This window comes from Microtus oregoni, unplaced genomic scaffold (genome assembly GCF_018167655.1).
Source record: "Microtus oregoni isolate MIOR12 unplaced genomic scaffold, Mior012 000071F_ref0000514, whole genome shotgun sequence".
NCBI lineage: Eukaryota > Metazoa > Chordata > Mammalia > Rodentia > Cricetidae > Microtus > Microtus oregoni.
This window is the reverse complement of record NW_024543978.1, coordinates 906029-928078: the sequence shown is the minus strand read 5'-3', so window position 1 is coordinate 928078 and position 22050 is coordinate 906029. Positions and strand designations below refer to the sequence as shown.

The 22050-nt window shown below is 51.3% G+C and overlaps 1 protein-coding gene across 5 annotated transcripts; it reads left to right on the top strand.

Annotated features, from left to right (window-relative positions):
* Positions 1–4924: 4924 nt before the first annotated feature.
* On the top strand, positions 4925–20878 carry Arfgap1 (ADP ribosylation factor GTPase activating protein 1). Of its 5 annotated transcripts, XM_041641827.1 has the most exons (14): positions 4925–5065; positions 7977–8040; positions 8450–8559; positions 9943–10114; positions 10556–10656; positions 11346–11432; positions 11914–12010; positions 14117–14173; positions 15115–15147; positions 15873–15902; positions 16880–16936; positions 17344–17403; positions 18318–18394; positions 18980–20878. In XM_041641827.1, the coding sequence occupies exons 2-14, from the start codon at positions 7981–7983 to the stop codon at positions 19314–19316; spliced, it is 1278 nt and encodes a 425-aa protein (XP_041497761.1). In that variant the 5' UTR covers positions 4925–5065; positions 7977–7980; the 3' UTR covers positions 19317–20878. The 5 variants fall into 5 exon arrangements, with proteins under 5 accessions (XP_041497761.1, XP_041497763.1, XP_041497764.1 ...); XM_041641829.1 differs by lacking the exon at positions 15873–15902; XM_041641830.1 differs by lacking the exon at positions 17344–17403 and having other exon boundaries at positions 18324–18394.
* Positions 20879–22050: the final 1172 nt, after the last annotated feature.

Below are 22050 nucleotides of genomic sequence, written 5' to 3'. Positions count from 1 at the left end.
GGATCCCTCTGCCCTCTCCTGGGGCTAGCAGCTGTTCCCCTTCAGCCTATCCTATATGTATTCCCTCTGCCCTCCCTTCTGTTTCTCTCCGTTGCTCTGTCTCTCATGATGGAGCCCATAATGTGATCCCCAAATGTTGACAGAAACTAACGTTAGAGCAAAAGACCCGAGCTAGTTTATAAAGAAAAGAAACTTATTTTTTTACAGTTCAGGAGCCTGAAGTTCAATATCTAGCTTCATCAGAGTTCGTGTCTGGTATGGCCGCTGTGGAAGTCTTGCCTGGGCGCAGAAAGCAGGACAAGCGAGCCTTTCAACCTGGAGCTCTCAGGTGAGAGTCTTCTAATTCACTCATCTCTCTATGACCACACCTTAGAAGTTTTGCACTGTGGTTTCAGGCCCAGCATGAATTCTAGAGGGGAGTTTATCATTAAATCATAGTAGAGAGAGCCCAGGGGGATGCAGAAATGTCCAGCCAGCAACTCAGCTTCAAAATCACAGCATGGTCATTTCTCACTGTGGACCATACATAAGTTTTGCCACACAAAACACAGGGTACTCTTTCCAGGCCCTTTGTTTTGCCTCCTTCTGCAGGGTACCCCACTTTGGGAAGTCCCCACTCCTACAACAGCAATAGTAGTGGTCCCTGCAGTCCCTGCCATCCTGACAACTTCTTTAATGTCATAAAAGCCCTTGTGGGTTAGTGTTGTATCTTCTTCTACTTGTCGGTGAGGAAACTGCAGCTTCATCCTAAGGGACTTGCGTGGAGCCTGCAGAAGACAGAGGCAAGATTTGACGCCAGGTCTCTTCAACTCCGGAGTTGGACACAGACTGTGCTTCTATGCTAAAGAGAACATCCCAAGGCCCTGGGAGGTGGGACGAGGAGAGTAGCAAGGAGGCCACCTTACCCATACCCAAAGGAGAGGTGCATAGCCCATACCTTGTCTTAGGGGCAGAACTCACTTATCTGGGTCTGTCAGCTTACAGGTCTTGAGCTGATCAGCACCACTGTGGGTGTCATGTCGGCGTTGGTTAGATGTCTTTGTGTGGACCTCTTATAGCCTGATCTCTACCCACTGGTCCTGTTGATCTTAGGGTAGGTTTGAGTCTATTGCTGACTCTCCCAAGTCCCCACTGACTCCTTTCTCAGCTTCCCAGTGGGTACCAACTCCTCTACCTACTAACTCCAGAGTCCCTAGGGTCTCTTCCAGGGTCCCCTCCTGGGGATCCCTTCAAAGATCTCACACCAGTCCTGTATTTCTTCTGCAAGCCAGCTCCAGGCTCGTGGGTTTGGTATTGCGTAACTAGGAATGGATATAATCAAGTCTGAAGTCGTGGCTCCAATGATACCATCCACTAGTCTTCCTGGACCTTCTGGCCTCCAGCAAGCTTCCCCTGCCTTCAACAGAGATCCAACAACCTGTTTCTCTCTCATCTCCTGGATAGGGCAAGGTGCAGTTACCATACCTCAGCCATCCCTCCTCCCAGGCAGTAGACTTGGGGACAGAGGGATTCAGAGGCCTTTGATAGCATCCCTGGGCTCTCACACGGAGACTCCTGTACACATTCAGGACAGTCCATATGTGTATTCGCTGTTACCATATCTGGATCTTCAAACCTCTAGCTGCTAGAGTCTAGCAATGCTCTCCCATGGTTGGATCTGAAGGGAGACAGCCCAGTCTAAGACCCTGTAGAGAACAGAAAAACCCGACAAAGTCCCAATAGTCTGTCATCGGTGTTTTCCTCTAGAAGGCTGTAGCCTTACTGGATCTGGGGACACAAAGAGTTAAAAACACCCCCACCATTCAGGGAAAGTGTACCTGATTAACCAGGAACACAGAGGCAGCTCTACACTGAGGCTGTGGACTGTCTGCTCTCCAGGGACTAGCTTTCACTTGAATTAGTACATTTTCTTTGTTGTGTCCACCATTTAAGGTTGGGTTTCTGTTTCTAGCAATTAGATCAAGAAAGACTCTCAGCTGGGTGGTGGAGGCGCACACCTTTAATCCCAGCACTTGGAAGACAGAGGCAGGCAGATCTTTGTGAATTTGAGGCCATCTTGGTCTACAGAGTGAGTTCCAGGACAGGCACCAAAGCTACACAGAGAAACCCTGTCTCAAAACACCAAAAGAAAGAAAGAATAAAGGAAGGAAGGAAAGACACTCATTTAAAATAGGAATGGGAGGCTAAGGCTCAGGGAGTATTTAGGTCCTGACCTGAGATCCTTGAGATCTTAACCATCAAGCCTGCGATCTGAGGAGCTGGCCAGTCCTGGTATATTCTTAGCTACGGTGACCAAATGTGATTCAACACAGCTGCAAGTTCCTTGGAGGGTTAGGATGGAAGGGTGGCCCAAGACTATGGTCTAAGGACAGTTGTACTTCCGAAAGTCACATGGCTTCTTGACCTTGCAGTGTTGACAAGTGTTGCCTGCTCTGACACTCCTCTAGTTTCCTTTGTCCCAACCCCAGGACCTCCTGAACACTGCAAGCGTGTGGTAAGGAGCTGGCAGACTGGATACCACCAGGCCCTTCTCCATCATGGCCACTCAACACTGCAGCAACCTTATCTGGGTGGACACAAACCAGCTCACATTCTTGTCTCCTGATTCAGGAAGGATCTGGAGGGGGTACTCAATCAATAGAAGCACGTGCACCTGTGTGTGTGTGCGTGTGTGCACACACACGCACACACACACAGACCAAAAACCCCCAGAAAAACAAAGGCTTCAGTGGGTATACAACTACTAATATCGGCTGCCTAGCCTCAAGCCTCACTTTAAAAAAAAAAAAGTAAGATCTTCACTGGAAGGTGGCACAGCTCAGCTCAGCACATACAAAGAGAGGAGCTTTGCGACACCCAGAAGAGGGAAGCTATGACAAATAAGTACAACGACACAGGCACTGGGAACAATCTGAATTTCAAGGGGGTACAGGAGGCTCCCATAAGGAGGGTATGATGAAGAGGCATGTTGTCAGCTGGAGAGAAGCCTCAGTTGACAGCCCTGCTCGTCGCTGGAGGAGGGGGTGCTTCTGCTCTCAGTTCTTGGTTGTTGGCCAAGGTCTGGTGTCTGTTCTCGGAGACCAGAGGCCGGCTCTCTGGAGAAAGGTGCCATATGCCTTGGGCCTTCTGAGTGCCCTACAGAGGATATACGTGTGGTTAGATGCTGGGTTCCCAGTGCTGAACAGGAGTGGGCAGGGGCCTACAAAGGCCTTGCGTTTACTCTGCTGTCTATTTCATTGTGTTAGCTGTACGGTACACCTGCAGTTGGGGATAAATAACAGGTCCAGGACTCAGGATTTTGCCCACTATTTTAATTTTGTGAACTCTGAGTTCCTCAGTAGGTCTGCCTTGGAGGGATTAGCTCTGTTCTCTGGCTGAAATGGCCCCAGCTCAGGCCAAGCAGACTCCTGACTATGGCCTCTGTTCACCAGGAACGTCTCTGTCAGTTTACTTCAGATATTCCACAAGGCAAGAGCCTTCCAGGTCTAGGACCCGGGCTACTTGCACCTGCCCAGTCCTCCTTGAATTCACTCTTTGCATCCCAACCCTGTTTGGCCTGCCAGAACTATCTAGACCTTCCATGGCAATATTTTCTTCCATAGACTCTCAGGAGACTATGGAAGAGGAGCCCAAATGGGCTGACCCGCCCCCTGGAGGCCAGTCAGGGCTACATCCCAGGTCAGAGGTGAGAAGGAGCCCGCTAGGGGAAGGTTTTCAGGGTGACCTTCACACCGAAGGGCTCTCAAGTCTGAGCTGTTTGTACAAGCCCTGGCGGTGGTATCAACCGAATGTATTTGACAAACCGCCTCACGGTACATTTCGAAGCAGGTAGATTTGGTTTGACCTCAATAAAAACATTAACTTTTGGTCATTCTGAATGTCCAAACGAGCCGGGAGGTGGTGGCACACGCTTTTAAATCCCAGCCCTCGGGAGGCAAAGGCAGTCGGATCTTTGAGTTCGAGGCCACGCTGATAACCAAGGTTATAGAAAAAACGTATCCCGAAAAACTAAACAAAAACAAAAACAGAAAGTCAAGCAGCCGATGAGGAAGGAGTACGTGGCACAAAGAGGCCCAAAGTAAACACAAAACTAAAAACCACCAGCAATTAACTCCAGTGATTTGACCAGGACAATTGGTCGAGCAGTGACCGTGGGAGTTTCTTGCTCCAGGCCAGCCTTGGTCTCACTGCACCAAGGATTCCCCAGAATCCCGGCTGCAGAGACCGCTCCCCCGACCCAGCACCTCTGCGCTGCCACGCGGCACCGCCCACACCTGATCGCCCCTGCAAACTCGACGCGCAGCCCTAGGTCTGCACAGACCGGAAGAAAGCCGCGCTGCTAGGCTCGCGCGCACGGAGGCGGAAGTCGCTCCTCGCAGGCCTCCCAGGAGTCCTTTCGCAGCGCGACGTAGCCGGAAGCTGCTGGCGGCTGGTGGGGGAACTCTGAGCGCCCAGTCCAGCTTGGCATCTCGGCCGGACCCGACCCCCTGAGAGCAGCAGGTGAGCTCGCGGCCGGGACTCCCGCGACCCGCGGACCCTCAGTTCCTTGACCTTCCGGTTCTCAGATTACCCGGTTCCTGGTCCTCTAACCCTCGGTACTGCGGCCCTAGGCCCTGATCCCCTAATGCCCCGGCTGTCCGACACCCCCAGCCTCCAGCCCTGACTCCACGGCTCTCGGTTCCTCCCGCGCCCCCTGCCTCCCATTCCCCAGTTTCCCGGCCCCGGACTCTCCATTGTCCTTACCCGTGACGTTTCTGTTCCTCGGACCCCAAACTCCAGGGTCCCCGTGTGCGGCTGCCCTCTTCGATTCCAGCGGCCGCCCCATTGCGCGGTTGGACCTCCTCGCTGCGGCCGTCCAGACCCCTCGGCCTCTGAGCTTGCCACTCTCCAGCCTAGGACCATTCTTCTCTGTGGTCCCTCATCGCTCTCGGGCGTAGACCGGTTCTGCACAGCCCAGTTGCCCGGGAAAGGGCAGCTGCTCGTCACTTGGATTCTGTTCAGCGGTGCCGGGAAGCCAGACTCCCTAGCCACAGCTCGTTGATCATTTTCCTGCTCGGCCTTTGAAGTGAGTACTCTGCCGAAGGAGGAGAAAACAAAACAAACAAACAAAAAACCAAACCAATAACATCAACCCCACCCCCACCCCAAAGGACCAGGCTCCTAAGCCTTTCCTCAGTTTTACCTGGTTTTGGAAGGATGTGCTGATGTTTGCCCTCAGAAGGCACCACAAGTCATACATAATGCACTGTTTCAGGCTTCATACTTCTGCTGTGCCGTGTTTGCAGCAATGGAGCTCTATGGTCCCCGGCAAGGTGATGTTCTGAAATCACCTGTTCTTCAGAGCGAGGAGCACAACTTAGACATCGGTTCTCTGTGTGCTTCGAGCAGTTCTGGGAAAGACGATTAGTGTTTCTCCTTGTCACCCATTCTGTAACCTTAGGGCCTGGCTATGTTCCCAAATGCCTCTGTGACCTCCAAGGTTCATCACGTCCCAGTTTAAGACCCAGACACTCTGTAGTATGACATGTAGTTTAGTAATGTCCGGAAATAACCTTGTTTGCTTCAGTATTCACTGGGTATGTCTGCTTGAAGGAAGAGCATTTTGTCATTTTTTTGATTTCGGCTATTAAGAATTCCTAGGGGTGGGTGAGGTGGATTATCAGGTAAGGGTACTTGCCACCAGGACTCACTACCTGAGTTTGATTCCTGGAGCTCACATGGTGGAAGGGAATCGCTGACTCCTCCCACCTTCTAGGCTTCTGGGTTGTACTGTGGACACATTTATACACACACCCAAGAAAAAAACCCAAGAAAAAAAATGTTAAAAAAGAAAAAGGATTCTTGACCCTTTTTTGAGCCATATTTCGGTTGGTGAAAGTGAGGAGATACTTATTTTCATGTTATTAAGCAACATTTAAGATAAGTAATTACTCACCAATACCCAACGTTTACCACACAGGAGTGCTTCTTAAATCCAGACCAAGCCAGGCATGGGAAGCAGAGGCAGGCAGATCTCTGTGAGTTTGAGGCCAGCCTAGTCTGCATAGTGAGTTCCAGGACAGCCAGGGTTTCAAAGAAAGATCCTGTCTGGAAAACAAAATCCAAGCCAAGTCATCCACTCTCCCCCATTTCCCCCTAGAGACGGAAATGGCCTGCTCTGTTTTACATAGTCAGAAATTCACGAGATGCTGACTTCTTGCCTTTGTTTGCCTCCATTGTGTGGTTGTCAGCCTCTGAGGGCCGGCACAGCGCTTTGAGTACTGAGATTGGCTACTGAAACCTCCACTGGTCTGGTGACAGCTATTATGTAGCGACTGAGAAGACTGCAGAGGGCTTTGTAAACTCCAGCCTACCAGTGTCTCCCTAAAGGCGCTGAACTGTCTGGGCGTGTACATGAGCAGATGCCTGGGGTGTAACTGTTGTGCCTGGTGAATGAGTCACGCCAGGGCCTGAGTCCTGCATGCAGGAGTCTGCATTTGTGTGTTTGTGGTTTCAGGATGCCATCCTCACATGTAGTTAACACAGTGAAAGGAAGCTAGAGTGAGCTAGGATTTGGTTTCAAAGTTACAGAAAGCAAATATTTCCTAACATCCAACAGAAGGGGTTCCCAGTCACGCAACCAGATAGAAATTTCAAGATGCAGGAGAATTGAGAGTCAAGATTCCCTTTACTGAACACCATATTTCTGCATAATATTTCATATTAAAATGAAATATAGGATCTGAGACAGGATTTTTTTTTTTTAATGTGAACAACATGAATAGAAAATGGTCATTTTCAGTCTAACAACAAGGTGAAACACTGAAAACCTGTAACTTCTGTCAGAGGGAGTACATAGGTCCGTTGGGACAGATGAGTTCTAGAGAGACCACACCTGACTGTGGACTGGCAAGGGGGATGGCTAGAGGCCCAGGTCCTGCCTCCAGTTCCCTCAGTGCTCATGTGTGCAGTAACACTGGCATTAGCTTATGCCCAGCCTTGTTGTTGGCACAGTCTGTTCCTTTTGCTTTATTTCTAGTCCTGAATTAAATGGACCACCATTTAAAGTTAAACATTTCTGAAACTGGCAGCTAGGCAGACAGTTCAGGGGGTAAGAGCTCTTTTTGTGTATGCATGAGGATCTGAGTTTAGATCTCCAGTACCTACATAAAAGCCAAGCATGGCTGCATATGACCCCAACATTGGAGGATGGATGTAGGAAGATTGTGGGAGCTTGTTTCCAGCTGAGCTCCACGCTCAGTATCCCAAAGGAATAGGATAGACATCTGTAGAAGACAACTGTGTTCTCCTCTGGTCTCCACGTGTGTGCACACAGTCATACATGTGGATGGACAGTTACAAAGAAAGAAAGAAGGAAGAGAATATTTAAAAAGGAAATGAGCTTTCTCTTCAGCTGAGCCTTACTGCTCTTCCCACCAAAGGCACTGTGCGGGTGGTCTGTGGTCATTATTGTCGTATGGCTGTATTAGCTCACGTTCCTCGTCAGGATGCCCTCATACAGGACCTATTTACACACCGTCTGATACCATTGCCAGGAATTCTTCCTTGCCCCTTGTTGCAGCCTGAGGGCTTCCTACACAGACTTGGAGAGCTGGCGGGGAGGCAGGAAGTGCAGGATGCTCTCTCTCCCATCAGTGAGCTCCCTTTTTTAGAGGGGAGCAGATTAAGCAGCCAATCTTCATGTGTTTTGTAAGGTTACTCCTTGTGAGTTTTGTCACGAAATGACAGGTCTTTTTTTTTTTTTTTCATCATTTATGCTGCCTGGTGGCACACAGTGGCTAAACTTACTTGCAGGCGTTCCTGACTACAGTTGGTTATGGCCTGAGATTCCCTCCCCCAATGTGAAGTGTCTCCTGTACGGGGCAGGACTTCCGCTGTCAAATCAGAGCAGCTTTGTGGCAGAGCCTATGAAGTCATCACTAACTGCCAGCTCATTTTCTTTCCTGCATAGTAAGGGTTTGTTCTTCTCCTTGCAGCACCATGGCCAGCCCAAGAACCAGAAAAGTACTTAAAGAAGTCAGGGCACAAGATGAGAACAACGTGAGTGTGAACCTTCAGGCTGGGCTCGGATGACTGGTGAAAGTCTCGGTGTCAGATGCAACCATGGTTGTATGTCCTCCTTGGAGAGGGTGCTCATGTCTCGGTGCTCACTCGTGTAGCTGAAGGGAATGGGACTTTGTCACACTGCTCAGGTTGTGCTAAGGATGCTTGGTCTCCTTTCTGAACATTTTTTCTCCTGAGAGGTTCTTTATCTTTATGCCAGTTTCTAGGCAGCTTCTGCAACCTCCATCTTTGTCCCATACCCACATCCTTTGACCAACCTGAGCAGCCTGCTCTTTAGTTCCGTTTTTGCACATGTGCCTGCTCTTCCACCTTTTTTTGGGGTATCTTTGGGGTCCTAACACTGCCCTGAGCTGCCTGGTGAGTTGCGTGTGGCCCCTCTTTGCAGGTTTGCTTTGAGTGTGGTGCATTTAATCCTCAGTGGGTCAGCGTGACTTACGGCATCTGGATCTGCCTGGAATGCTCTGGGAGACACCGTGGGCTTGGGGTGCACCTCAGGTCAGTGTCCTGCACAGCCTGCGTCTGTCGTACTCGCCATGTTGTGGGGCTGCTGCCCAAAGTGCTGTCGGACAAAGGTGCTAGGGAGCTGTTCCCCACTTGTTAGGTGGTCTTCACTCCACTAACCCGGCCAGGATAACCACTGCTATCTACCTTGTTAGGTGGTCTTTACTCCACTAACCCGGCCAGGATAACCACTGCTATCTACCTTGTTAGGTGGTCTTTACTCCACTAACCCGGCCAGGATAACCACTGCTATCTACCTTGTTAGGTGGTCCTCACTCCTAACCCGGCCAGGATAACCACTGCTATCTACCTTGTTAGGTGGTCCTCATTCCACTAACCCGGCCAGGATAGCCACTGCTATCTACCTTGTTAGGTGGTCCTCACCCCACTAACCCGGCCAGGATAGCCACTGCTATCTACCTTGTTAGGTGGTCCTCGCTCCACTAACCCGGCCAGGATAACCACTGCTATCTACCTTGTTAGGTGGTCCTCACTCCACTAACCCGGCCAGGATAACCACTGCTATCTACCTTGTTAGGTGGTCCTCACCCCACTAACCCGGCCAGGATAACCACTGCTATCTACCTTGTTAGGTGGTCCCCACTCCACTAACCCGGCCAGGATAACCACTGCTATCTACCTTGTTAGGTGGTCCTCATTCCACTAACCCGGCCAGGATAACCACTGCTGTCCAGCTTGTTAGGTGGTCCTCACTCCACTAACCCGGCCAGGATAACCACTGCTATCTACCTTGTTAGGTGGTCCTCGCTCCACTAACCCGGCCAGGATAACCACTGCTATCTACCTTGTTAGGTGGTCCTCGCTCCACTAACCCGGCCAGGATAACCACTGCTATCTACCTTGTTAGGTGGTCCTCGCTCCACTAACCCGGCCAGGATAACCACTGCTGTCCAGCTTGTTAGGTGGTCCTCGCTCCACTAACCCGGCCAGGATAACCACTGCTGTCCAGCTTGTTAGGTGGTCCTCACTCCACTAACCCGGCCAGGATAACCACTGCTATCTACCTTGTTAGGTGGTCCTCGCTCCACTAATCCGGCCAGGATAACCACTGCTATCTACCTTGTTAGGTGGTCCTCGCTCCACTAACCCGGCCAGGATAACCACTGCTATCTACCTTGTTAGGTGGTCCTCGCTCCACTAACCCGGCCAGGATAACCACTGCTATCTACCTTGTTAGGTGGTCCTCGCCCCACTAACCCGGCCAGGATAACCACTGCTGTCCAGCTTGCCTCCATGAAGCTTCTTCTGGCTTCTGCCCCAGACAGGAACGCCTTGTCTAGCTCAGGACGTGATCCTGGGTTGGGAGGCTCCTGGGGCCCTCATACTTGGTAATCAGATCAGACGTCTGGTTTCTAGCTTCGTGCGCTCTGTTACAATGGACAAATGGAAGGACATCGAGCTGGAGAAGATGAAGGCTGGTGGGAACGCTAAGTTCCGAGAGTTCCTGGAGGCCCAGGCGGACTATGAGCCCAGCTGGTCCCTGCAGGACAAGTACAGCAGCAGGGCCGCAGCGCTCTTCCGGGATAAGGTGAGGACTCCTGGCTGAATGGTAACACACGCTTTCACAGCGGCCAGATGTGGCTGTAGTGGCTTTGGGAGGCACTTTTAGCATCTGGGAGGCCATGTATTGTCCAGGGACAGACAAGGACAAGTGAGCTTTACCAGAGCTACGGCAGGCTCTTCTTGCCCACAGGTGATGCCAATGGCCTGTAATTAAAGGGAGTAAAGGAACAGTGATCGGAGTGCCTTAGACTAACTCATTTGCAGACCATCCGGGAATCTGGCCTTCCTCAGGTTGGGGGTCAAGCTAATGAGTCCCTGTGCATTGGAAGTTGCAGCCGTAGAGGCCAGTAACCCACTAACACTCTCATTGTCACGTGAGCCCTGGCTCATGACTGAGATATTGACTTGTGTGGTTGGATGTGCTTAAGTAGATGGTAACTGCTTATGTCTTGTGTCGTCTTGTTAGGTGGCTACTTTGGCAGAAGGCAGAGAGTGGTCTCTGGAGTCTTCGCCTGCGCAGAACTGGACCCCACCTCAGCCCAAGATGCTGCAGTCCACTGCCCACCGGTAGTACCTCTGACCTGCTAGTCAGATCTCAGCTTCACCCTCACGTTAGTGGTAGCTCAGGGTTCCCGTAGAAACCTCATTTCCTCCGCATGTGGAAACAGCTTCTGTTGAGAGCTGTTCCTAGAAGTCAGGGAAACAGTGCAGACTTCTAACAAATAAGAAGTAGCGTCTTGCCCTGTTCTGCAGGAGGCTTGGTTTCCTCTCCGTGCAGGTGTATCATACACTGTGCACAGTGCCTGTGAGGGTGTGGGTTGTGTTTTTTTGGCATGTGGTCCCTCCTCTGTGAGCTGTTGTTCATTCCATAGTTTAGGCCCCAAAATGGTACAGATCCTGTTGTACACCCCAAGTTCCACTGTGAAGAGTCTCCCTTCTCTGGTGCAAGGTGGATGCGGGACAGGGGAGGACTGTACAGATGACAGCACATCCTCCACCCCAGGTCCTGCAGAACTTACCGGAAGGTCCTAGCACCACTGACGGTTTCAGTCTTACTTCCCAGCTCTGGGTGCAGAGTTCACCGGCAGCTGCCGTTAGGCTGGGCAGAGAACCACTGGACCATAAGCTGTGCTGAGCATCCTGTGGGTCAGCTGTTTGCTGCATAAGCGCATATATGATATGGAAGTCCTTGTCACAAAACTGTGGTTTCATTTGGTGTTGTCAAGGCCTTACTGGCCTTTAACTTTGTATTTCAGATCCTCTGGCCAGCCGCAGAATGTGACTACTTCTGGGGACAAGGCTTTTGAAGACTGGCTGAATGATGACCTGGGCTCCTATCAGGGGTAAGACCTCTTAAGCCAGGGATAGAGAACAGGCAGCTGAGGGCATCCGTGACAGGCCACTCTACATGGGTTTACTCCATTAGGTTGGGGCTTTTTCCTTTAGGGTAGGCTGGGCCCACTCCTGTGTGTCCACAGTGTGTGTAATCCAGGGGTCCATTTATATCAAGCTCCAAGATGGCCCAGGTTTGAATGGAGGTTTTGAATGTGGAGAAATCCCAGTATCAAAGATGATGCATTTTCTTCCTGGAATCAGTTTGACCTTTAAATGGTGCTTTCTGGTAACCCCCACTTATCGGGGTTGGGTCTTGCTGGGGAATCTCAGGTCATATGGAAGGAAGTATCTGTATAACTTCAGTGCCCGTTGCCCAGAATGCAGTGTGTCCTGAGAGGGAGGAGGCACCTCTCCTGGTGGCCAGCGTCTCACTGGTGAGGAGTGGCAAAGCTCATGGCTGTGGCTAGCGATGTCTGTGTTTATTCTCAGGGCTCAGGAGAATCGCTATGTGGGGTTTGGGAACACAGTGCCACCTCAGAAGAGAGAGGACGACTTCCTCAACAATGCGATGTCATCCTTGTACTCGGTAAGGAGACCTAGGTCCTTGAGAGTGCCTCCTGTGACAGGCACAGCAAAGGGGTTGTCCAGTGCCAAGACAGGGAGGACCCTTTATGGAAGAGTGGGTAGTCCTGGGGCACATGATCTGATTAAAGGTCCCTTCTTGTTTACCTTCAGTGAATGGTCCTTTTAAAAAATGGCATTTTATTCATACCCCAAATGTGTTCAGCCACTTACTCTGACCATAAAACATGTATTTCAACTTTACCAAGGTAGATTTCCCCAGAGCCCTACAAGTTTTCTGTGGAGCCTGTGAGTACACTTCTTATCCCCAGTTCATGTCCTGAGTTCAGGGGAAGGCTGACCCAGCCTCTTGGCCTGTGCTGGGCAGGCTGACTCAGGAAGTGAGGCCCTGAGCAGAGGCTGCCCAAGGTTCCAGCACTCCACTGGGGCGTGGTGCTTGGGTTTGGGGCCATTTGTTGGCTTTCCAGGCAGTTTGGAAGTGCCAGGTCAGAAGTTCAGGGTGTGGCATTTAAGGCTTGCTTTTCCAGGGAAACCAATCTTTTAGAGCTCCTTTTGTTCCGTGCAGTGTTGTTCTGTAGTAATCATAAATGCAAGCACTCTGAAGGGCTGGTAAGGGCTGCAGTTGAGTGGCAGATGATGCATCCATTCCTGGATGCTGCAAGTGAAAAGAGGAGGAAATAGGCCAGACGTGGTAAAGGCACACCTCTAATCCCAGCACTTGGGAGGCAGAGGTAGGCAGATCTCGAAGTTCAAAGCTAGTCTGGTCTACAGAGTACCTCCTGTGTTACAGGACACAGTGTTGAGTTCCAGGATAACCACCAGGGCTACACAGAGAATCCCTGTCTTGAAAAACAAAAACAACAGCAAACTAGTAAAAACTAAAAAAAGGAAAGGCTTTTTATACTGATGAGAATAAACAGGCACGGTCCATAAGAGGAACAAATACTGTGAATAGGGGCAGGATGTAAAAATCTGCGTTGCTATCGCACGCTGCACTGAGGTCTGGACTGACACCACAGATGAAAGACTGACATCTGTCATTACCCTTTTTTGTTTCATGAATCATGAATTTATGGATTTTTTTTTTTACCTTTTTTTTGAGACAGTCTTGCTCGCAGCTCTGTGTGGTGGTCCTGATTGAAATCATATGTAGACCAGGCCAGTCTCAGGTTTGCAATCGTCCTCCTGCATATTGGGATGACAAGCATGCGCCACCATGCCTGGCTCAAACACTGTTTTAAAACAAGATGAATTGTAGGGCACACCTATTGCTCTGGCACTGGGGAATGAAGCAAGAAGATTGCCCTGAGCCTGAAGCCACCCTGGCTGCAAAGCCAAAACCTTGTTTAAAACTGTCCTCTTTGCCCCCAGACTGTGGCAGTCACCAACCATCCTGCTGTCACACTGGGTCTTTAGGACAGAGAAGGGGCTTCTATCGGAAAGCCTGTTGCTATTGAGAGGACTTTCTTTCTTTCTTTTTTTTTTTTAAGAACTCATTTTGTAGACAGGACTGGCCTTGAACTCAGAGTTCAACTTGTCTCTGCCTCCCAAGTGCTGGGATTAAAAGTGCGCGCCCTTCCTCACCATTTGGAAACTGAGTCCCTATCTTCTGCTGATGACTCTTTTCTAAGGAACACAATGCACATAGATGTCTCCTAAAGTCCATGGTTCCTCTGCACTAACTTGGGGGAATGACAAATGTCAGCTGTGGTTTAAGTGAGATGTTTTTATTTTGAAGTAACTTTAGTTTAATTTATGTTGGAAGGTATTTGTGAGGAAATAACTTTGAATTTAGAGGAAGGCCTTTGCCCACCGCTTTCTGCCACTCTGGGAGTCAGGAAGGAGTAAGGACAGAAGTGAGGACAGCTCTGCCGACACCCTTTTATGTCTGCCTAAGAGGGCTGGTAGCCATCCTGTGCTGTGGGAGGACAGTACTGATGTGTGCTGTGTGCTGCAGCTGGCAAGGGCAATGTGGGTGCTACAGCGCTGGCTGCCTTTGCTGGTCACAGGTCGGTACCTTCTGTGGATCCTTGCTGTGCTTCAGTGGCACAAGTGTGGCGTGCACGGGTCCAGAAAAGCCGTGCTTCATCATTCTCTGTTGCCTTCCCAGGGATGGAGCAGTTTTACCACCGGGGCAAGCAAGTTTGCTTCTGCAGCGAAGGAAGGTGTAAGTGACTGGGGTGCATGCTGTCCACCTCTGGCCTGGGGTTCTTCTGCATAGCAGACAAGCGTGGGGCCTTGTCCACTGCAGGATGGCCCAAGGAACCCCTATTGTAGCAGATGTTTGTTTCTGTGTCAGGGTGACTTGACGTCATGTGGGGGGTGACAGACACAGTCCTTAGTGAATATCTGATGGGTACCTGTGCCTGAACTTTTCCCTTTAGGTCTTGAGAGTAAGTAGTGTTGAGATAGTCTAGCTCCTCTCCGTGAGAGGAGACCTGGAGAGTCCTAGTTGGGATAGACCATGCTGTATAGGGAACATGTCTGACTCTGGCAATGAGCTGGCAGTCACTGATTGGAAAGAGCCAGAAGGTGTAGACTTTGAGGCTGGGGTTAGGCTCTGTGACCATGGTACAAGAGGAACAGGGATAGAGGTAAATTGGCCCACTGGTCCATAGGAACCTGACCGTAGTGCCCATAGCCATCCAAACAAGCTGGAAGCCATTGTATCTGTCTTTCTTGCCCATTTGCCATGGAGGAGTTGCTGGCTTCTCACAAGGTGTTTTCTCTTCTCTAGAAAGACTGATGCCAGGGGAGATCTAGTTATCTCCAGCTTGGGCATCTAGGCGGGCCTGTTTTTTCTCAAGGGTCAGCAGTTCTTATGTCTAGATAAGTTAGACACTGTGCTGCCCACATGTGGAACAAGTAGGACCAGGGGTGACTGCTGGGCCCAAACATGTCCTATCCCCAGCATCTGCTAAGCCAGGCCTCCCTACAGCAACCTGGTCCCTGAGAGCTGTTGCCATGGTCGTACTGACTGCCTGGGTACTTGCCGGGAGGGAGTTCTGGAACTAACTCCACCTGGGCCCCATATAGATAAAGACTTATGGCTAGGGTCAAGACATTGGAATTTGACTACAAAATGCTGGCTTATGTTTTTCTTTTTAGGCTACAAAATTTGGATCCCAAGCTAGTCAGAAGGTAAGAAGGGGAAGCATTTATTTTCTGTTTCAGAACTCTTTAGTCTCCGTCGTATGCAGTGTCTAGATGCTGCAGGTCTGAGGTCCTAGGGAAGAAGGTCCTCCTCTGTCCTCATGTGTCCCTGTGTACCTCAGTGCCTCCGGTTGCTGTGAGCAGGAGGCTTCCTCATCTACCACAGCCACCAATGAAGCCACTGTGCCGTAGCTGCCTCGTATGGGAAGGGCTGTCTGGGCCTTGGGCTTTTAGCTGCAAAGGTATCACTGCTTCCCCACGTGGCCCCGATAACAGTGCCGGGTGAGGTTTACTTTTCTTCCAAGCTGAATATAAGAATAGTTGCCATGCTTAGCGCTCTGTCAAGTGTCCTCCATGGTGAGGTGGGCAGGGTTTTAGGTCCTTGTGGCCCGCAGTTCTCTCTTCATAGACACTTCTGCCGCTCAGACTCCTCAGGCATATCATGGGGTCTGGATTGTGATAAATTTGGAGCAGAGAAATATTGATTCCAGGGTCCAAAGCAGATTCATGTGGTTCTGATGCAGGAAATAAGAGGGTGGTGGCCCACAGCTGTCACATTCCAGCAGTCAGGCAGCCGGGGTCGCTAGAGGGCTGCAGTGTGAGACCCTGGTTAAAGTTTAAGAGGCGTGTTTTCTGGCACTTCTGGGCATTGCTAATGTGACTCCCACCACCTGCTCTTTCTCTGTAACTGCCTTCATGCCAACTGGGTCAAGTTTTGGGGTTACAAGCAGCAATCAGAGCCGGTAAAACCCTGTTTCTACTGGTGCATGCTGCCCATGTCTGCTAAACACGTGCTTTGCTCCTGGCTGCGTATCCCTTTGTGTCTGGTCACCAGTGTCACCTTCCTGGCCTGCTGGTGCTGGAAGCTCATCTTCCTCAAGATCCACAGCCCAATTGTTCCCTGAGCAAGGTTGTCTGGGCCCAGTGGGCTCTGAGAGAAGGAATGCTTACTTCAGTGTTCATTTCCTGGATTATCCTGGGATCACACCCTGCTGGAAAGGAGCCTTCCATGTTAATGAGTTACCCCCTTCAAGCCTTTTGTCTGGCCTTTCTTTGAGGTTAAGGTCCAAGCAAGGCAAAGCTTCTGAGCTTTACCATGGCGGCTCCAGGAGAGGCTGTACCCCTGTCTGCTACTCCAGGAGAGGCTGTACCCTGTCTGCTACTCCAGGAGAGGCTGTACCCTGTCTGCTACTCCAGGAGAGGCTGTACCCCTGTCTGCTACTCCAGGAGAGGCTGTACCCCTGTCTGCTACTCCAGGAGAGGCTGTGCCCCTGTCTGCTACTCCAGGAGAGGCTGTACCCTGTCTGCTACTCCAGGAGAGGCTGTACCCCTGTCTGCTACTCCAGGAGAGGCTGTACCCTGTCTGCTACTTCTCTGCCCAACCCTTTCTCCATCCCTCCACCTGAGCCTCACATAGCTTGGCTCCCATGGAGGGTTCAGTGCCAGCCTCAGGAAATGGATGAAGATTAGCAGTTAGCAGATCTATCTGTCTGTCCTCCCCACTTGTGGACTAGAGCCAGAGCTGCTTCCAGCATTGCGAGGGAGCTTTCTTCATGTCTTGGTTCTTCCGTTCTGGTGTCCCTTGTGTGAGCCTACTTCCCCGTGTGTATTCACATCCCACTGCCTTCCCTTCTGTTGGCAAAGCTTGTGCCGTCCTGTGCTTGCTTTTCAGCAGCTAATGTTGCTGCATGTGAAGCTCACATAGCATCTCTTCCCACAGGCTTCGGAGCTGGGCCACAGCCTGAATGAGAATGTCCTTAAGCCTGCACAGGAGAAGGTATGGAGGGAAATGCGTATACTGGGGATCAGCAAGATCTTACCTATAGTTTCCTCTGGCCCAGGTGGCCTTGGGTTCCTTAGTCGTGTCCCCCCCCCCCCCCCCCCCCCAGTTAGCTTCCAAGGGTGTCTTTGAACTTGCTCTTCCTTCTGTTTTACCCCAGTGGCCTGGCCACAGGCAGTGAGTGGTGCTTATCTTCAGAAGGATATTAGCCCTGGGGAGGAGTCAGTAGCTCTATTCTTCCTTACAACAGAGTCCGGACGACAGTTGGCTTCTCTTGGTAGTGATGGGTTCCTTAATTAGCTGAAGCCAAATGGCTTCTGGCAGAACTTGGGGAACTTCATGTGACAGGTCTCTCTGCACTCTGAAGCTTTGGTCCTCCTAACAATGCCCTTTAAATTGCACAGGTGAAGGAGGGAAGGATTTTTGATGATGTGTCCAGTGGGGTCTCTCAGTTGGCATCCAAGGTAGGGCCACCCTGCTGACTTGCACGGCCAAAGCCAGTTTCCATATTCCAGACACTGGAGCCCACAGGTCCCTGGGCTGAGACAGTGGCCATTGCCCTCTTATTTCTGAGGCTTGAGGAATATGGAAACAGCTTGGTTATCAGGGACTTGCCAGCCACTAACCTGTGTTTCTTTTCTGTCTTGCTGCTATTGGCCTGTCCCTTGGTAAGTGCCAATGCCATTGTTAGCTGCTGCTGGTCCTGTGACCTCTTCAGGGCCTGGTGGAGTGAGGGTGGGGGCGGTCATCAGATTTCCCAACATGGTGGCAATGAAGGCACCTCCTGAAGACCTTCATTGCACTGTGGTAAAGACAAGGCCTGTAGTGGCTTGAAACTTTTGAACACCTCCAAAGTGTTGAGTGTGACATTGGGAACACCATGTGCTTTGTGTGTGTGTGTGTTTTCCAGACAGGGTTTCTCTGTGTAGCTCTGGCTGTTCTGGAACTCGCTCTGTAGACCAGGCTGACCTCAAATTCACAGAGATCCACCTGCTTCTGCCTCCTGAATGCTGGAATTAAAGGTGTACGCCACCACCGCCTGTCATAAGGCCATGCTTTTTACTGTCTGTGTGGGATCGTCCCACCCACCACAGGAACTGCTTCTGAGAGAGATGCTCTAAATATCTAACTAAGCAGCCAACAGCTGGTGTTGCTTCAGCACTGCTCCTGTGTTCCTGTGTGCATGTGTGTGCGTGTGTCCAGGTTGTTGCTGTGTTCCTGTGTGCATGTGTATGCGTGTTGTGTATGCGTGTCTCCTCGAGGATTTGTCCAGGCCTCATCTGAACAGCATCATTTTTTGTTCATGTCTCACAGCCAGAGATGCTGTGTAGAGTGTGGCCTTAGTGTGGCCTTAGCTTCTTTTCATGCCTCCTTCTAGGTCCAGGGAGTTGGCAGCAAGGGATGGCGTGATGTCACTACTTTCTTTTCTGGGAAAGCTGAAGACACTTCAGATAGGTAAGCCATGTCCCCACCCAGGCCCTGGGTCCTTTGGGCTCCCTGCGAGGTCGCTGGTGGCCTGGCCTCACGCCCTCTGCCCAGTGTTGCACACTGAGTCCTTTGCTAGAGGCAAAGTGACTGCCCTCTCGCCCTCAGCACTGAGGCTCCTGTATGCTCTTTCTGCACACTCTTTCCCAGTGCCCTAGTAAATGCTCTACAGTTTAGGTGATGATAATACAGGTTGAGGTAGCAGGAGGAACTCAATCCCTTCTAAAAGTTTCACGCCCTTAGCACCAGGGTGAACCCTTACCAAGGCCAAATTTGCTCTCAAAGAAAAGGATCCCTCACTTAGTAGGGTACTCTGACCCTACAGGGGTAGCTAGGAGGTACTTTAAAGGACAGCACCCTGTCTAGCCAGGAAGAAAGCAACGAGCTGTTATAGGCATTTGCCACACCCTGGTCAAATGTAGGCTGGCTTGTGAAGTGGTAAATCTTGTTCTAGAGAGCCCCTGAGACCTGAGCAGATTGGGCAGCTTGGTGGGTGCAGGTAATGCAAGTGTCTTTTTGTGAAAACTTTCGAGATTTTGTTCTTCTCTGTAATAGACCCTTAGAGGGCCACAGCTACCAGAACAGCAGTGGAGACAACTCCCAGAACAGCAACATAGACCAGAGCTTCTGGGAGACCTTCGGGAGTGCTGAGCCCCCCAAGGCCAAGTCCCCGAGCAGTGACAGCTGGACCTATGCAGATGCTTCAACAGGGAGGAGGAGCTCGGACAGCTGGGATGTTTGGGGCTCGGGTTCTGCATCTAACAACAAGAACAGCAACAGTGATGGCTGGGAGAGCTGGGAGGGCGCCAGTGGGGAGGGCAGGGCCAAGGCCACCAAGAAGACTGCCCCAGCTACGACCACTGATGAGGGCTGGGACAACCAGAACTGGTAGGCGCCTTGCTGCACCTAGGCCCCAGCTCTGCTGGGACTGCTGTGTTTGCACTTTACCCTTTCTGATCCTCCTCATTTGACCTCAGTGTAAAGACAGTAGCTCAGGCAGGACTTGAGTGGGTGCTGCCTGCCTGGTGTGGGGCGGCTTCCTCTTAGGTCTCAGGGCACCTGTCATCATCTGCCTCCTGGGTCCCCTGAGCAGCCTTCCTGGACTCTAGGTTCTTGGGACCCAGGCACTGTGTCTGCAGCCCTGGCCCAGCCTGGAACTGCAGTCCTGTGCAATGTCAGCCAAGCCAGACATCTGCTTTTTGTTGAAATGTCTTAAAACTTGAAAGGTCTGCTCCTGTCCTTTTTTTTTCCTTGAAGAAAACGCCTGGAATCTTAAGCTGGAAATGAAATGACAAAAGCAATATTGGAGCTCGCACTGCCACCGACGCCCTCACCTAAGTCCACGTGCTGTGGCCTGTGCTGTGAACCTCACTTTGTGACCTTTGCCTTTCCTGCATCAGCCTGTCCAGCCCTTAGTTCCATGGGACAAACTCTCCACAGCTGGCCACACATGGCAGCTTGGGCTCTGGCCCTCCCTGGACACCTGACTTGAACTTGGCCAGTCCCGGACAGCTCAGAAAGAGGAAAGTCATTAAAGTAAAGGAACTGGGATCATTTTCAGCGTATCTGCCACTCCCGCCTGGCACAAGGGAGCCTGAACATGGAGGGCGGGCTGAGGGGCCAGCGGCCACTGCCAGGTTTGGAGCATCTTGATGGGGACCCTTGTGTCCACAACAGCCCAGGCCTCCCCCCAGCCTGCTCAGGGTCAGAGCACACTCAGTCATGTCTCCTCAGCATGCAGCTGTCTCTCCAGATGGCCCCATTTTCCACCCTGTGGACTTCGTGGAACATTGCAGTTGAGACCCATGTGCTACCAGTGGTTGGTGTGACAGCCTTTTCCTCCCAGGATTCCATGGCTGCTGTGTGCTGTGGCGGAGAGCCCAGCTGGGTCTCTGTCTCTTTAAACCCACGCCTGTCTTGACCCTCAGTTTGACCAGCAGTGCATGACCTGAAGCTCTGTGTGGTTTGTGTGTGTCAAGTTTACTTCTGCTTCCCGGGGTTGAGCTGTCCGGGCTCTAAGGTTCCAGTCCTGGCTTACCTTGGGAATTCTAGTTCTTCACAGAACTGATAGGTTTTAGGTTTGGGGACCCCTCCTAGGTGCTTTATCCTCAGGTCACGGAACATCCCTGAGCTGGGAAAACAAAGGGAGATACCCAGGGCTCGTGATTGACAGAACAACCACAGGTGGATGAGATCAGAGGTCAGAGACTTGGGGTGAGAAGCCAATGGGATTTCTGGGAGCACATAAACATTTGGTCAAAAGCCAAGGAAGTCTGACCATGGAGGGAGGATCTACACCGAGTGCTGGTACATCCCAGAGCAGAGACCATGATTCCGTGGATACACGGTGGTATAAAGGGGATGGAATTGGTTGGTTTGGGGCTGAGAAGCAGCCTGCTCCAGGTCATTTTGGGGGTGGGAAATGACCCTAGGTACCTACAGTTTCCTCTGGTACTTTGTCCAGTAAAGAGAAGGATTGCAAATGTCAGTCCTTGTTCTAACATAACCCAGAGTTCTCCAGACTTTTACAGCCCTCAAAGGAAAGGATGAGTAAGGCCCAGGTCAAGGTACTAGAGCATTTGGCTGGGTTTTGGAGCCTGTATGTGGGGAACTTGCCAGACCTCGAGTACACAAGGACAAACACGTGCCAGGTACTCCTGGGCTTCAACGAGGCAACGGTTCCAGGATAGGGCTGGTTACACTCAGGCCAGATAGTCGGGGCTGAACAACCCTGGCTGCCTCTCTGCTTGGTCGGGTAGCTTGGAAGGTGGGAGAGTTGGTGGTGGACTGGCTCTGAGCTTGTGGCTTGGGTAGATAGCCATTCCTGGGCCATGTTGATGGGCTCTTATCCAGACTCCACATCCTTCTTGAGGCAGGTAGCTTGGCCTCCGCCTTCCATCCTCCTGACCCTGACCGGGAGATGTCCGGTGGGGGAGTGTGGAGTTTATGAGTAGTGGCCTGCAGAGAGGCTTCTCCGTGGGTAGCACGTAAGGGCCAGGGGTTATGCTGATGCTGATACATGCCTGCAGAGAGGCTTCTCCGTGGGTAGCACGTAAGGGCCAGGGGTTATGCTGATGCTGATACATGGTCTCCCACCAAGTGTACTTGGTGGAGTTGGTGCCTCTGGTTAACTGGGAGTGTGGGCTTGGGCAGCTGACCACCAGGGGCATCTGTCTTACAAGTCAGACTTCCTGTCCAAACCCAGCCAGACCAGAGGGCACTTTGGGTCAGCCCTGTTCTCTGTGAAACCATTAAGACAATACTCTGAGTGTCTGCGTGCACTTGGGGTCTTCTCTCCCATCCTGGTATCCCCACTTTCAGGCTGTGGTCCAGGAGAAAGGTGAGCAGACTCTAGGGTACCCTGTTCTGGTTTATAGCACGGATCCCAGAGCATGGGGATGGGCTGTACACATGCCATTGTACATGGGGAAGAGGACCATTGGGCTGGTTTAGGGATTCCAGGGCATTACCAGGCAGCCTGAGGTGGATACAGGGTAGCCCACCTGAGGATCATAGTGTAGGGGAGTGCTGAGGTGTTTGTGGATGCATATAGGTGCTTCAAGGTGTCTGTGAGCTGTGGCCACACATGCGTATACCCAGAGATTACCAGGATGAGTTCCTTCATC

Coding starts and splice junctions, on each gene's coding strand:
- Arfgap1 (XM_041641827.1), top strand. CDS start 7,981: ATGGCCAGCCCAAGAACCAGAAAAGTACTTAAAGAAGTCAGGGCACAA. Junction 10,115..10,555: donor CAGCGCTCTTCCGGGATAAG/GTGAGGACTCCT, acceptor TCGTCTTGTTAG/GTGGCTACTTTGGCAGAAGG. Junction 12,011..14,116: donor CGATGTCATCCTTGTACTCG/GTAAGGAGACCT, acceptor TTGCCTTCCCAG/GGATGGAGCAGTTTTACCAC.